The sequence below is a fragment of the Bos indicus genome, chromosome 26 (assembly GCF_029378745.1).
Source record: "Bos indicus isolate NIAB-ARS_2022 breed Sahiwal x Tharparkar chromosome 26, NIAB-ARS_B.indTharparkar_mat_pri_1.0, whole genome shotgun sequence".
NCBI lineage: Eukaryota > Metazoa > Chordata > Mammalia > Artiodactyla > Bovidae > Bos > Bos indicus.
This window is the reverse complement of record NC_091785.1, coordinates 9,616,344-9,632,571: the sequence shown is the minus strand read 5'-3', so window position 1 is coordinate 9,632,571 and position 16,228 is coordinate 9,616,344. Positions and strand designations below refer to the sequence as shown.

General features: G+C 33.4%; 1 protein-coding gene across 2 annotated transcripts in view; it reads right to left on the bottom strand.

Moving 5' to 3' along the window:
• Positions 1-1,510: 1,510 nt before the first annotated feature.
• Positions 1,511-16,228, bottom strand: part of PTEN (phosphatase and tensin homolog) — a 101,054-nt gene continuing 86,336 nt past the window's right edge. For both annotated transcript variants that reach the window (XM_070780438.1, XM_070780439.1), the window contains 4 exons: positions 15,586-15,727; positions 10,040-10,206; positions 7,456-7,680; positions 1,511-4,999 (listed from right to left, as the gene is read on the bottom strand). In XM_070780438.1, the coding sequence (XP_070636539.1) occupies positions 4,814-4,999; positions 7,456-7,680; positions 10,040-10,206; positions 15,586-15,727 (720 nt within the window). In that variant the 3' untranslated portion in view covers positions 1,511-4,813. The remainder of the gene's footprint in view (positions 5,000-7,455; positions 7,681-10,039; positions 10,207-15,585; positions 15,728-16,228) is intronic.

The following is a 16,228-nucleotide window of genomic DNA, read 5'->3' as shown; positions in this document are numbered from 1 at the left end:
TAACTTAAAAACCAAAGGGTATTCTCAACCAATGAAACTACTGTCCTTTACTGACTTCACATTACAAACTTTTAAAGCTACCAACATATGTATTTGTCAGAGTGGCTACATATATTCTGATACACTTGGAAGATCTCTTAAAAGATGGAAAAATAGCAAGATCATAAAAGAATATATTTACTCTAAAATTAAAAGCCATTGATAATCATTAGGTTTCCTACAGATACATAATTCCATAGGAAAATCAGTCTCTTTCATCTCATCTTTAGAAGTTTTTAAATGTTTTTCTCTATTATCTTTTTTGCTAGTTTTTTACGTATTTATACCAGTTTGGACTGAATATTTACACTATTTCCATTCACAAACATTCCTGCTTATCAAAACTTACCATCTAGCCATTTAAGACTAAGTTTTAGATCTGTGGCTAATTATCTGGCAAGAATAAAAGAATAAGAAAAGTTTCACATTAGCAGCAAATTAACTAGATTTAAGGGTCTTGATTTGTTGTGAGCCTTTGGAAGCCTGCATATTAAACACCGGTGATTTTTAAATTCTCAATGGAAATGGTGATGGCATTCACTTAACCAAGCTAGCTCAAATTAAGGGTAGTGAGAACATGCAATTAAGAAAAAAAAAACAGTAAATTCCTATTTTCCAGACACCACCAAGATCATCTTATAAATCAGAATGATCTTAGACTCCAGGATGGTTTTCATCCATACTTAAGATATCTAAAAAGAAAAAAAATGTGTGTACTCACACACACACACACTTTTCATACTTTATATATTATTCACTTTTTCAAAGTTAGAGAAAATGTAAACTTGAAATAACATTAAATTGTTACATAAATGATCTGCTTTAACATTCGTATAAGCTACACTTTCACTTATTACCTTACTATGCTTTGTGAAAGGATATGCCTTACTTAGTTTTTGCGCTCTTAAAAATATGAGAAATAAGATTAAGTTCAGGAACATGAAGTCTTTAGACTATTGTGGAATATCAATTTTTAAAGAGTATAAGTCACAATGAACAGATGAAGCTTCCCATGTTGATGGCGTATTACAGAATCAAAGAATGGAAAAGCCACAAAATTGAAATCTGAGATATCAAATCCATTCTGGGCAATTATCTTCAGACACCCCACTTAGTAGAATATATATATATATAGATATATGCATGATTTTTCAAAAATCGTGAACATTTTGGGATTAGCGTATTATTTAATATGTGCAATTTAAATTGTGCTTGAAACAATTTACTAAGTATTAGACTAAGATCCTAAAAAAGCTAAATGCCTCTCAAACATGAGTAGATTGGTACTCTACTCCCAAACTGATAAGGGCCCATGTTTTTATGTAACTGCAGGCGTTGAAGGACAGCAGGGGGTTAAAAAAAAACCTTACAAAAAACTTATTAATTACATTTGGCTGCCCATCATTAAAATGTCAATGAACCTAAGCAATTTAAATTATAAATATTCTCATTTAATAAAACACCCACACAATGACAAGAATGAGACTTTAATCAGTTTTAAGTGGAGTTTATAACACTAAGAGATAAAGGGCTGTTAACAAACACAATAACAAATGGACATCTGATTGGTAGGAGGCATTATCCTGTACACATCGTATTTTTTGTGTATCCTCAGTGCATAGCATTTACACACAGAGCCACTGCTGCACAGCACAAGAGTATCTGAAGAGGCTGAATCAGAGTAAGGCTGTTGAACAGACTGAAATTTTTTAGTATATATATTCTATATGAAAACAGATTGAACTTTTGAACTGGCAGGGTAGAAGGCAACTCTGCCAAACACTGCAGTTAAAGCCCCCACTTTAGTGCACAGTTCCACCCCTTCCATCTGCATGCATGACACATTAACAGTATTTAAAGGTAAACGAGGCACTTTGTGGCAACCACAGCCATCGTTATGAACATATTGCACAAATTTTCTAGAACTAAACATTAACTTGTACCCTACTTTTATTTTTTAAAGCTGAAACATTTGATGCTGCCGGTAAACTCCACTCAAGTTTATAACCTGTGCCACAGTGAAAAATGGTGATGCTATTTACTCAACTACCCTTTAATAATAATGGCAGAAAAATGTTCAAGAGGAACTACAGAGGACTTGGGATGGTACAGGGCCCCAGTTGTAAGCTTTCTTAAAAGTGATGCCTTCAAGTAACTTCAGACAAGTAAGCGGCTGCACATCCAAAAAGTCTAAGAAAACATTCCAGAAACTCAGAGATTTACCTACAGAATGCATTTCAGGCTAATCATGAATACTGTCATAAATAAAGTTTTAATTAGGACTCGGAAACCTTTCAGTCATAGCAATTCTTGTCAAATTCTATGGGCATGGTAACTGAAATAAAGGAGAGTAGTATGTATAATATATATTTATATATATATAATATATATAATGCCATTTTTCCATTTCCAATGACTACACCATAAAATGTAAGCAAGGCTTCTCAAAAACATCGAAACATTCAAAATCAAAACCCTCATTCAGACCTTCACATTCCAAAGGAAAAATAATAACAGTGCAAAAGCCCATTATAATGTCATTATTTATGACCTGGCCCTCCATGTTACATATTGGAACAATACAAGTTATGCTTTAATATACTGTGCCCAAAACTGTAACAAACAACAGTATTAATAACTATCTTCAAAACACAAATAGTTGATTTTCATTTTAGTCAACAGTTTTCAGCTTTTATGAAAGACAAGGTGAGATAAATTTCAATGATAAGGGCTGAGGAATAGGTGTCTCTAACTTTACCAATTTAACTTATGAGCAGTCAATCAATTCTCTACATATCAGTGTTTAAATATAAATGTGTAAATACTAACCGCTTTGTTAAAAAATTTTAAAACCTTATTTTTTGAATGAAACTGACGAGGTATGGAAAACATGTCAAGATTATTTACTAAAGAATATTTTAGATGAAGTTCTGCCTAATCTATTTACCATCAAACTCTATAAATGCTGCTCTAGTAGGTCCTATGCAATCTGTATTTGTAAATTAACTAGGTCAGACCACAGCTAGTGAACAATTTCAGCACCAATAAGTTATTGAAAATGAGATTTTACACCAATAAGAAATAAATTGGCTGGATAGTCAAATGTTTCAAGGTCAAGGTGTAATTTGAAAGATATCAAATTTCTGGGAAAAAAATGATTTTTAATCATATCTTCACATTAACTTTACAATAGTAGTTGTACTCTGCTTAAAATCATATGCAGTCTGGGCATATCAAATATATGATATTTAAGAAGTGAAATTGAAGCCCTAATCCTAACTCTAGCACTATGAAAAATGATTCAACACTGCACATTTAAAAAAATCTATTCTTTCAATAGCAAATTGATAAAAGCATTATGTGGGACAATTTCTACTGAAAAAGTAAATGACTTATTATTTGTGCAGTGTTGAAAATTTACTGCAACTCTAATTTCCTTTTTAACACAAATAACGTCCTTTTAAATATAAACATTATATGTATTCAATATTCAAGTAAAATTCCCTAACAGTTAATGACATTTAAAAAATGTGCAAAACTGCAAAACTCATTGTAATAGAATGTGTAAGGTCAAAAGGGTGGAACGGCTGACATCTATTGGATTGAATAAGTGCATCATAAATTTTTAAAGAAAAAAAAACCGCTTACTGTAGAATCTCAAATTGAAATTTCCTGTGCAGCATTACAAAATATTGTATATTTAATGAGAAAAAAGAAGCTTGTAGGCAGCACATGAAGCATCCACAGCAGGTACATGATTGAAAACTAATAACGTTAAGTGTAAGTTGTTGACTGATGTAGGTACTAATAGCATCTGACTTTTAGCACTGGCCTTGATTACACAGGAGATGGAGCAGTCATTACAACTGAGAAAACATATTTAATAAATCATTGTCGATTTTTATAATGTTTCAAGCCCATTCTTTGTTGATAGCCTCCACATTTGTATGGTTAAGTCATTGTTGCTGTGTTTCTTATCTATGACCACATTACTTTTAAATCCCTTCATTTGTGGATTCTGAAGATGTTGTGGAAGGTTCATTCCTGTACCCCAATACAGATTCACTCCCTCTAGCTGCCTTTTCTAGCACCAATATGCTTAAAAAAAATAAAATGCACAAATAACAAGCAGTGACAGCGGCCAATTCCTCAAACGTCCAGATTAATAACTGTAGCATGCTAAAGAAAGGTGCGTGTAAATAGCTGGAGATGGTATATGGTCCAGAGTCCAGCACACAACAAATGCCTTTCTGAGCATTCCCTCCATTCCCCTAACCCAAATACATGCATTAGAATGTAGCAAAACCTTTTAGAAACTCCTCTTAGCCAACTGCAAACTTATCTGTTGCCACAAGTGCAAAGGGGTAGGATGTGAACCTGTGTATCACAAAGCTCTTTAGCCACTTCAGTTGGTGACAGAACACAAAATGAGAAATTCCTACGTATACACATCAGTCTGTCTCCACTTTTTATAAAACTGGAATAAAATGGGAAAGTGCCATCTTTATTCATCCTAATTGAATTTTAAATGTCCTTTTGACACAAAAAGGTATATACATGACACTACACAATCTTTTTTCAACTGGACAACAAGTGTCAAAACCCTGTGGATGTATAGGGTAAAACAAGATTGGTCAGGAAAAGAGAATTGTTCCTATAACTGGTAATCTGACACAATGTCCTATTGCCATTAAAAAAAAAAAAAAAGGTCCATTTTCAGTTTATTCAAGTTTGTTTTCATGGTGTTTTATCCCTCTTGATAAAAAAAAAAAAATCAGACTTTTGTAATTTGTGTATGCTGATCTTCATCAAAAGGTTCATTCTCTGGATCAGAGTCAGTGGTGTCAGAATATCTATAATGATCAGGTTCATTGTCACTAACATCTGGTGTTACAGAAGTTGAACTGCTAGCCTCTGGATTTGATGACTCCTCTACTGTTTTTGTGAAGTACAGCTTCACCTAGAGAAAGAAGAGAAAGTGTAAATGAAAAATCAATAAATCTGACCACCCTCAAAGATACATATCTTTATCAGATTCATTTTCAAGTACTATGACATATATAATCTTTAAAGAGCCTTTTAAATGACATTCTCAAGATTTCCTACATTTTCTTTCTTGGTATACACTGAAAAGAAACTGGGATGTTAATATACTACGCGTTTTTTTAAATAAGCATAAACTACAGGCATTAATGAAATAATTCTACAAAAGAAATGTACTGATTTCAATAGTCCACATAATATTTTTTCAATCACAAAATTCAACTCACAAAGAGTTGAGTTTCAAAAGAATATTTCACTTACAGCCTGTCTGAAATTCAACGTATTTTCTAATACAGATAACATTAACAATGATGTTTAGGATTCCATTCGCCCTAAAAACTTCACTGAAAGGGAGTAATAAAAAAGTTAATATCATACAGCGCTCTAAACAGTGAACCAACGACCTTTACAAGCAGAGCTGGAATAACTGTCAAAACAACTCTACAAGATAGGTCTTTCTCTTTTAAAAGAGAGAAAGCTATAGTTCAGAAAGGCTAGGACACTTGCTAAAGGCCACGTATCTAGTAGGCAGTGGATGTGGGATTTAAATTAGATCTGACATCCAATTCTTTGATCAGTCTATTGTATCTACAGCCCTGCCCACATGATCCAAGAGTCATTATGCACTCTTCTTTTTCTTACATTCAATAACCACTCCATCAGGAAAGCCTTTTAGTTCCACCTTCAACTAGTGTCCTAGCTTCACTCTTGCCCTCCTCTAGCCTTCATTTTAAAGGAGAGGACAGAGGAAACTTTTAAAGACAAAAATCAGGTTACATCTTTCCTGTGGAGAACACACTCAATGTATTCACACTTGGACTGATGTGTGTGAGTCAAAATGATTTCTTATCTATTGCTCTTCAAATACACTAAGCTCACTCTTGTCTCAGGGTTTCTACATCTGCTCTTTCCTCTTTTCCCAGATATTTTATAGCTCCCTCATTTCACTTAGGCCTCTAATTAAAGTCAATTTCTTGGAGAGGCCTTCTCTAATCATCCCACTAAAAAATACACCAAGGCCACTCTCTCTCCTATCTCTGCTTTATTTTTCCAAAGCACTTACCATTATATGATATTATATGTGTTTACTGATAACTGCAATAGCTTTATTTGTAATAACAAATATAAAACCTCTTGTAACATTAAAACAAAAAAAATAAAATTAGAGTAAGTCACACTTTAAAAGCTAGTAACTGAGGAAAATGTAGACAGAGAAAATAAAGTAAACAAACTTACAAATTCTACAAGACACTTCAAAACACTTTAAATATAAGATCTGAAGGCACTTATTAGCTCCATTTTCACTTGAAACAGGTAGCCCCTCTTTATTTTTATTACTACTAGCAATATCCTTAAACTTATATGATTAAGTTTGCTACATGTTATAAAAATGGAATGAAGAGAGAATTTTAAAAAAGAAAGGAAGAGGGTGTGGAGAAAGGGAGAGAGAAAAATCAGGTACAATACAGAAGAAGAAATGAGAAGAAGAAAAAAATGGCAAACAACCATTAGGGAATGTTCACAAGTCAGATTTTTAACCTGATTTGAATTCTCATCTATAAATATAAACAAAAGTACACAAATACGTGTGACATAGATAAAAGTAAAATGAATCAAATAATTCCGTAACAAGAGGAGGTAGGCAGAGTTTTAAAAAAAGGAAGAAGAGGAGAGGATGATCAGAGAAGGCCTTTCGGAGCACATGAGATTGAAGCGAAGGTTAGGATGTAAGGAGGACAGCCAAGTGAAGGGCAGGGAAAGGCCAAGGGCTGGAGAGCTATGGGGAGAAGGAAACGAATTGGAAAGACCTGAAGCAACTGAAGAACTGACAAGAGACCGTCCTGAATGAACTGCAGGAAGAGAATGTGGCTAGACTAGGTGTAGAAAGTAGTCCCATGCTAAATTATACAGTTTCCTGCAGGTCCCATCAAAAAACCACAGATCTTTAAAAAGTATAAACAAGACTGATACAATCAAGTCATTTTTAAGATCGCTCTAAGGAGTTGAGAACAAAATGGAGAGGGAGAAGGGTAGAAGCAGTGAAAACATTCCATATGAATCATTCCTAAAGGGCTGAGTTCCTTCCCACTTCCTTCTTCACCTATTCTTACTTCATATTCAACTTAAATCCCCTCCCCAACCTATGCCCCGTATTTCACCAAATTGCAAAGAACAGGGTAAGGAAAAGGTAGCCTTTTGACTCTCTGTGCATCCTGGATTTCATTAGAAAGTTTTAGGTTACTGCTACGTGAACAATGCTTATGATTTACTTAGTTTAAAAATTAACCGTCCAAGTCTTTCACCAGCTATATACCTAGAATAAAACAAACACACCGAGCCACTCATCAACTTGTCAATATGTTTTTAACTGACCTTAAAATTTGGAGAAAAGTATCGGTTGGCCTTGTCTTTATTTGCTTTGTCGAGATCATTTTTTGTTAAAGTGAGTACTAGATATTCCTTGTCATTATCTGCACGCTCTATACTGCAAATACTATCAATTTCTTGATCACATAGACTTCCATTTTCTACTTTTTCTGAGGTTTCCTCTGGTCCTGGTATGAAGAATGTGTTTACCCAAAAGTGAAACATTTTGTCCTTTAAAAAAAAAAAAAGCATATTTGAATTTTTTTTTTAAAAACAATGCTAATTTATTCAACATTTGTCCTAGGAAGTGAACACATCATGCCATGTGCTATTTAATATTCCCAACAAAGGTAAACACAAAAACTAATACTGGGCAATCTATGGGTTATCTGTCTACAGCATCTAACTCCCATAGGAAGTTTCCTTTAATTCAAATCTAGACCAAAATGTAGTTCCACAAGTGCTAAAATAAACTTACTTTAATACCTTAAGTAAAATATCTTTTCTAGTCTAATGGTAGTTTTTTAAAGTGTTGAGTTTATATTATATACTAAAAAAATTCAGAAATGGATTTAATTTCCTCTGTGTTTCAACAAGCTATTACAAAATTTACTTTAACAAAAGCTCCTGAAATGTCAGTACAACTTTCCAATGAAGCACTGAAAGGTGTTACGAACTTCAACTTTTCATTGTTACAAAATGCCCACTTTAAAAAAAAAAAAAACTTCTTACTAATAACAAGGTCTTGTAAATTAAAACAAAAATCACATCAGAAATTCACTACTTCAAACCTTTCCTGATCAACATAGAAACTGTTCTCTCTTGATTAGTGGAACTGGCCTGTATGCATCATTTGACAATTAATGATGTACAGCCCTGTGACATCTTATCTGGTACCTTAACCTGCCATTTAAACCTTTTATTCTAATTTATCTTCAAGTTTATTTTCCTGGGAAGATGGTAAGAACCTTAAGGAACTTATGTCTTAAATGTTTTTGTATCTTTTAACAGCACCTAGCACAGCAATTTTATAATGTGGTAGAAGTCTTTTTAAAATGTCTTATTAATTTCAATTATTTTAGCAAAGTTACTGAGTTAGTAACTACACACATACTTCACTTAAAGAGTCAGAAGAAAATAAACTAGTAAAATTTAAAACTTTAAAAACTGTGGATTGTGCTAAAGCACTAATTATAGAAAAACTGCTTTGTTTAAAACACACCAAACTCTTACAACATGCAAGGAATATCACATAAAATGGAAATAAATGTAAGGTAATTCAAGATACACAAATTATTATAAATATTTAACTTAACCTTCAATTTTACATGTGTTAATGTAAATTGGAAGAATAAGAATTAGTGCACTCCTAAAAGTATTGAAAATGTGATACAGGTGCTTACTTTTAAAAGCAAAATATAAAATTTTTATGTGTGCTATTCTTACAATGAATAAAAGAAAAAGTTTACCTTAACTGCAAAACATTTATTAATACCTCTTGGATTATTGAAAAATATATTTTCAAAGTTATGGAGATATACTTAACTTTTATTTATATAGTACACATAGGAAATGGGTTTCTGGTGAAAAAAAATCAGTTTTACATCTTGTGATTTTCTAGCTACTTGGATTCTGGATAAAGAAAAATATATTTCTTCTGATAAGCAAAATACAAGTCAAAATTTTTGTAGTAAATGAAGCTTCCTTATTTTCTCTCAACAACAACAATAAAAAGCTAAAATTCAGGAAAAGGAAATCAATCTGACTATGGAGACTGTCTAAAGATTAGTGATACACTACTAGCTGGTATGTTTAGGAGGCAGGAACAATACACACAACCACTGTTTCTGCTCGTTACTATCTAAATATTCTGCACCTTAGGCTCACCTTAAACGTTCACACTCAGTATTTTAAACCAAGACTGTTTTAAAATGAGCTCCTATATTCTCTAAACATAGCTCAGTGAGATGCAAACCTCACTGACTTTCTAAACGTGTATATTTAAATACCACATTTTTTCATTCTTTATTACTTCCTCTTCATATTTATTCCTCGCCTAGCTAAAAATTGAAATACTCAGTAAATCTGAAGAAGCTAAATATAAAATGACCCAGTCTCAACAAACATTAACCAAAATGGGGGAAACAGATTTTATTTTTACAAACAGACCAAAATTTTTTTTCAAACTTGTGCCCCATGCTTACTTCTCGGTTTCATCAATCATCTCTTCTAAAAGGACTGTAACTGATTGAATGGGGTACATATGCAATCTTTAATATTTTTACAGAATTTATCTGCATAACCCAAGTTAAGAAAAATTCATCTCAAATTACAATGTCAGATGGCCTTTTCCTTCTCCTAGGACTATGTACCACTATAATGGCTCACTGATGCCATAGTAAGCAAAGCCTGTGCAGATTTAGTAGAAAACTATTCATGATTTATTAGATGTCAGACAGAAAACACATCTTTTAGTCTCTCCTTTCAGAATGATTTCTGCCCAACTAAATGCTTTAAGCAAAAGATCTGAGGTTACTATTCAAGGTATGGTTATTTTGGATATTTTTCCCCAAAAAAGTAAAGAGCAAACCTTTTTTAGCATCTTGTTCTGTTTGTGGAAGAACTCTACTTTGATGTCACCACACACAGGCAATGGCTGAGGGAACTCAAAGTACATGAACTTGTCTTCCCGTCGTGTGGGTCCTGAATTGGAGGAATATATCTTCACCTTTAGCTGGCAGACCACAAACTGAGGATCTGCATGGTCAAATACATACTAGTATCACTTCACAGGAAATGTCTTTAACTGTCAAAAGCTATTTTGATGATTAGTATTAGCAACAGACACAAAGTAGTAATTTTGCATCTTTAATGCCCCAACTAAAACAAATCAATAGATAGAAAATAACAAACAGGTAGATAGATAGAAATAAATCAGTGGAAATAAACTACAGCAAAATATAATCAATACCAGATTTTCCCTAATTTGTACCGTCAATATGAGGTAACATTAAAAGGAACTTTTAAAACAGGTATTTGCTGCAGTATTTTAAAGTCTGTAACACAGAATAAAAACCACAAAATACCAATCCTTACACATTTAGAAGAAGAAAATATAACCTATAACAAAGTTATAATACATTCCATAAACACAAGTTTCAACAATTATAAAAATATTAACCATATTTCATTTTACCTATAATTCATATTTTATTTTTAAAGGTATATAAAGCCACCACAAGAAACAGGAAGAGATTTGAAGTGTCTGCAAAGAAATGCAACAGACATCAAGTACAAATTATAGCACAATCTCCCTCTCTTCAAAGCACATTCCAGTTTCATTAACAAGTATTTTGACTTTGGTCCATGTCTGTTTTAAAATAAATGGTAAAAAAAAAAATAATAATAATAAAAATAAAATAATCTCAAAATATATTGTTTATATTAGCAATGCAATTAAAAGGCAGCTAAGTGTGAAAAGAAAGGCTTATGTGTTTTATTTTTTAAATCTGCTCATAAATACATTTATACTAATGACACTGATGACAGAATTTGGCTTCAAGTTACGAACATTAAGATCCTAGCAGTTAAGAAAGAAAGTAATTAAACTGAGGAGGGAAGAAGTGGGTTTTTAAAGTTTCAAAACATACCAAGATAATTAAGAAATAAAAACATAAGCTTGCGTAAAGTAAATGAGAAATACATAAATATATAGACATAAAGTTCTCAGCACCAAAAGACATCATCCTTAAATATGGGGGGGAAAATGTATCACATTCTTTATCAATGTGACCACAACTCTAAAGGCAAAAAGCTTATTCAAGCTAAATAAATTTTCCACTATAATAAACACCTACTGGCTCATCTATACAATACTTAATGCAATATCATCAATCACATAATAAATAAATAGTAAGCTTGATAAAAAGCATGAGTGTTTACTGCAATATGGATTTGTGAGACATTGATGAGAAAAAGGAACTCTAAAAAGAGAAATGTTACACTAACAACCTATCAATAATCTTCACTTCCTTGACTAAAGATTCAAAGTACAATGAGCTATTTTACAAGACTTAATTTGACACTGAAAATTTCACTGAGAAGTCCAGCTTGAAGAAGTGAACAAAGTATGATTTTAAAACTGTGATAAAAACCAATCAGGATGAAAATGCCTTGTAATTATATTAATTCAAACTCCACTAATTCAGAATCTGATCATCTTAATCTCAGGAGTTTAAAAAGCAAATTAACTGTGAAATCTGAATTAACAGATTTTAATTAAACTACATCTAAAATGTGCGCCTTCAAGACTTTTAGAATTATATAAATAAATAATCTTATTAGAAATTAGTGTTACTTAGATATTTCCTCAAAAAACTAAGCTAAAGTTTTAATAAGTGAAAAATATTCCCTCAAATCCCTAAAGAAGACAATTTTCTTTAAAGTATAAATTTCACATTTTAGATAGATAAGACCAAACTTAACAGAAGTCCAACATTAGTATGGTTCTTTTGACTAAGACACAACTGATATATATATATATATATATGTCTTTGATAGGATAAATGGTGCTCTAATAGAACAGAAATGAAATAAAACTTAGAATTTTTTTTTGGATGGACATATATTGATATACTATGAGAAAAATCACAGTGATCATCTTTTATTAACTTTTTTAACCCTTTTAGATATATAGAAGATAGCAACTTTTTCTTTATTTAGAAATATTAAGACAATAATCAAATAAGAAAAAGGTCGTTAACCCCTGACAACTTTGCAGAAGATACTTTATTTTTACGTTTCGTTTTCTTCACTGATTCCTCTTCCTCCTCCTAAACCGAAACCATTATGAATCCTGTTTGTCTCAGTCCTCACACTATTTCCGTCTGAGCCTTCCCATATTCTCAGTTCAGTCGCTCAGTCGTGTCCGACTCTTTGCAACCCCATGAATCGCAGCACGCCATGCCTCCCTGTTCATCACCAACTCCCGTGAGTTCACTCAAACTCACATCCATCGAGTCGGTGATGCCATCCAGCCATCTCATCCTCTGTCGTCCCCTTCTCCTCCTGCCCCCAAACCCTCCCAGCATCAGAGTCTTTTCCAATGAGTCAACTCTTCCATGAGGTGGCCAAAGTACTGGAGTTTCAGCTTTAGCATCATTCCTTCCAAAGAACACCCAGGACTGATTTCATATTCTAGCCCTATTCCAAATTTATATGAAAGGCTTAACTACCATGTCTTGTTCCTGATGCTTCTCAAAATATGACATATCTTTCACATAAGTTCAAATCCATACTTTTAAGTACCAAGTGAATATGTTCATGTAAACAGCTCACCTTTACCTGATTTAAAACATATGTTTAAAACCAAAATATCAACATTCATGTCTCCAAGTCTCAGATTCCCTTTTCTTTCTTTCCTTTCCTGTGACTTATTCACCTGACCAGAGTAAAATATTTAGATATAAATGGCAAAAGAAAAACTAATCATTTGACTGCCCTAGCAAAGCATACCTGGCTTAAAGAAAGTCATGTTAATTCAACTGTTTAAATTTCACTGTTTTTTCTTCCCTCGTGCAATCACTACTTTCTACAAAACTGTACCCAACTACAGCTTAAGCTATGATCACTGACAACTAGTATTTATCAAATCAAGTCTGATATGCCTATCTGGAGTCTTCTAACAGTCAGCCACACATTTTATTCCTATTCTATTCTCCATCTCTATATTTCTTGTCCAGCTCATTTCCTTCTGCTGTGCTTCAATTCAAGCTATTTCCTACTGCCTGTAATTTTCTTTGGTTTAAAGGCCAATCTAAATTGTATGCTTTCTCCAATGTTCAATAAAGATCTGGACTTCCTTCACGAAACTATTTGACAACTCCCCACAACTTGATTTTTCTGAATATACTATTTGTAATTTACACGTACAACCACACATTTAGTTATATATTACAGCTTTACTAGACAGTATTGAATCATAGTATGTAAACAAAGAACTAGAAAATTAGTAAAGATTAAACAGATCTCAGTAGTCACTTGCTAAGTTTAAACATAATACTGAGAGGTCCAATATACACAGACATACACAACACACAGGTTTAAAGGTAGAGCACAACTGGGAGAGTTGACAGATGTTTGCTAGGGACCAATACGGAAAAAAAAATTAGAGTAGATAAAATTACTGAACTAAATGTTTATTTCTGTAATATTTTATATCTTGCCATTTGGCTCTTACACTGATCTCTAACACTATAGGAAGAGCATGAGTTTTTTGCGTGTTTTTTTCCTTTCCCTTCTCTGCTATAAATCTAAATTCCTATGTCAATCACCTCTTGACAGCATAGTATCTTGTACTCAGCAGTTTTTAAAACTGTACTGAGATGACAAAAACATCAATGGGGTCTCTTTGAAGTCTTCCACATGCTATGTTAAGGTCTTTGATAAATAAAGTTAACTTGCCCTAAGAATACGGGAAAGATCTAATGAAGGTGATCACACCTGACAAACAACATAAAGAAATTAATTCCCTAGGTATAAATTAATTCAGGGTCAGAAAGCCTTTAAATTACATAAATACTGTCAAGAAGAAAACTTTAAGCTAAAAAATAAAACCACCAACAAATTGCAAAGCATCACTGAAATACTGTTAGAGGTATTAGAAAAATAATACAGTTACATCTTATCTAGAAACTACAAAATTGTATTCTAAATAAACAAAACACAGTTCTTAAACATGAAATGGAATAGGAAATGGCAACCCACTCCAGTATTCTTGCCAGGAAAATCCCATAGACAGAGGAGCCTGGCGGGCTACAGTCCATGGCGTCACAAAGAGTCAGACACAACTGAGCAGACACAGACACAAACGTGAAAATACAACTAACCATACCTGTGATAGATTCATTTTGATATTTGGCAAAACTAATACAATTATGTAAAGTTTAAAAATAAAATAAAATTAAAAAAAAAAAAAAAAACAACTAACCACTTCCAAGACAGAAACTAATACAAGAAACTCTAACAGAAAAAAGCAGCACAGTCTGTTCTTTTATAGGTCCGCATTAACACTTCCACGTGTTCTCTCGTGACCACCTGCTTAGGGTCAAAGTTTTAAGGTTCCTATCAGTCTAGCTTAAGAACTCTGGCAAAAAATAGGAGAAAAGCAGAAAAGGACCAGGAGGACTGAGGTAGGCTTACAGAGGTTAGGATGGGAGAGATAAATTAAAGGCAGACATCAATGACATGATCTTCATTTAGCACTTTTCTAGGAAGTTTCAGATTTCAAAATATCCTCATATTATTGATAAACAAAGAGAGGTGAGGTAGATGATGTGCCCTTGGTTACATAGCACATTAATGACGACTCTAGCACTGGGGTGGGGGCGGGGGGACAGAGGGGTCCCAGTCACTTAGTCATGTCCAACTCTTTTTGACCCCATGGACTGCAGCCCGTCAGGCTCTTCTGTCTATGGGATTTGCTGGGCAAGAATACTGGAAAGGGTTGCCATTTCCTCCTCCAAAGGAATCACCCAAGAGGGCACCCATGGATCAAATCCATGTCTCCTGTACTAGTAGGTGATTCTTTACTACTGAGCCATTTGGGAAGCCTCTTTAGCACTGGAACTCAGATCTAAATCTAGGTTTTCTCTAATACTCCACACTCAATCAATATACTTCAGCATGTTGCCACGTCTTGTAACTGTTTTCTTTTTAACCTTCTTATCACCATTTCTATTAATATCTGATCTTCCTAAGATACTGAGGAATTGGTTCCTACCCTAACACCACTGAAGTGGTGAATCTCAATGCTCAATCACTCATACTGAATCACTGACAGGACAGGCTTTAAGTCACCAAGTCAGAATATAGGCTGCATTTGGTGGTTGTGGCACAGAATACTTCTTTCATAAATGTAATATGACTTCAAGACTTTCAGACCCAATGGTCTTGCCTTCCTTAGGCCAATGTGTGCTGAAGAGCTGAGTTTAAGTAATCAGTTTGGACACCTCAGAAATACACAAACTTGAATAAAGTTTAAGTGTGGTAAATTTCTTTCTAGATTTTTTATAAACTTCTACATATGTTAAGAAAAGGGTTACAGTAAATGAAAGGATGGGAATTTAGAGCACTTACTGCAAGTTCCACCACTGAACATTGGAATAGTTTCAAACATCATCTTGTGAAACAACAGTGCCACTGGTCTATAATCCAGATGATTCTTTAACAGGTAGCTATAATAATACACATAGCGCCTCTGACTGGGAATAGTTACTCCCTGGTGAACAGACAAAAAAAGACAAAAAGGCAAAGTCAAAAGAAAAGTTTCATTGTATCTGCTGAAGAATATATATACATTAAAAATTTGACCTTAAATGATCTAACATTTAAATCTAGCTCGGTAATAGAGTAAATCAAAGCAACATCAATATGAAGGAAATATCATAATAAACTCTTCTCCCTTAAAATACAATTATCATAACACTCCCATCTATTCAATGGTCACAACAATCTTTGAACCATGCACCCAATAAGCAAAGGCCAGTGCATATCCAAAATAACTGTCAAAAGCCTTCACACATAGGGTTCCCCACAAGGATTTATAGAACAAAATTCCTCACAAACCTGGATACTTATTTTCCAGGCAAAAGAATCAGCAAACTAAATAAAGGCATATTGCCTTTATGAGACAGAAATAGCAGCAGCAAAAAAGATGTTGGCTTTAGAACCCAACAAAAACAAGAGTATGTGGCTGACACATATGCTTGTATGCTATAAC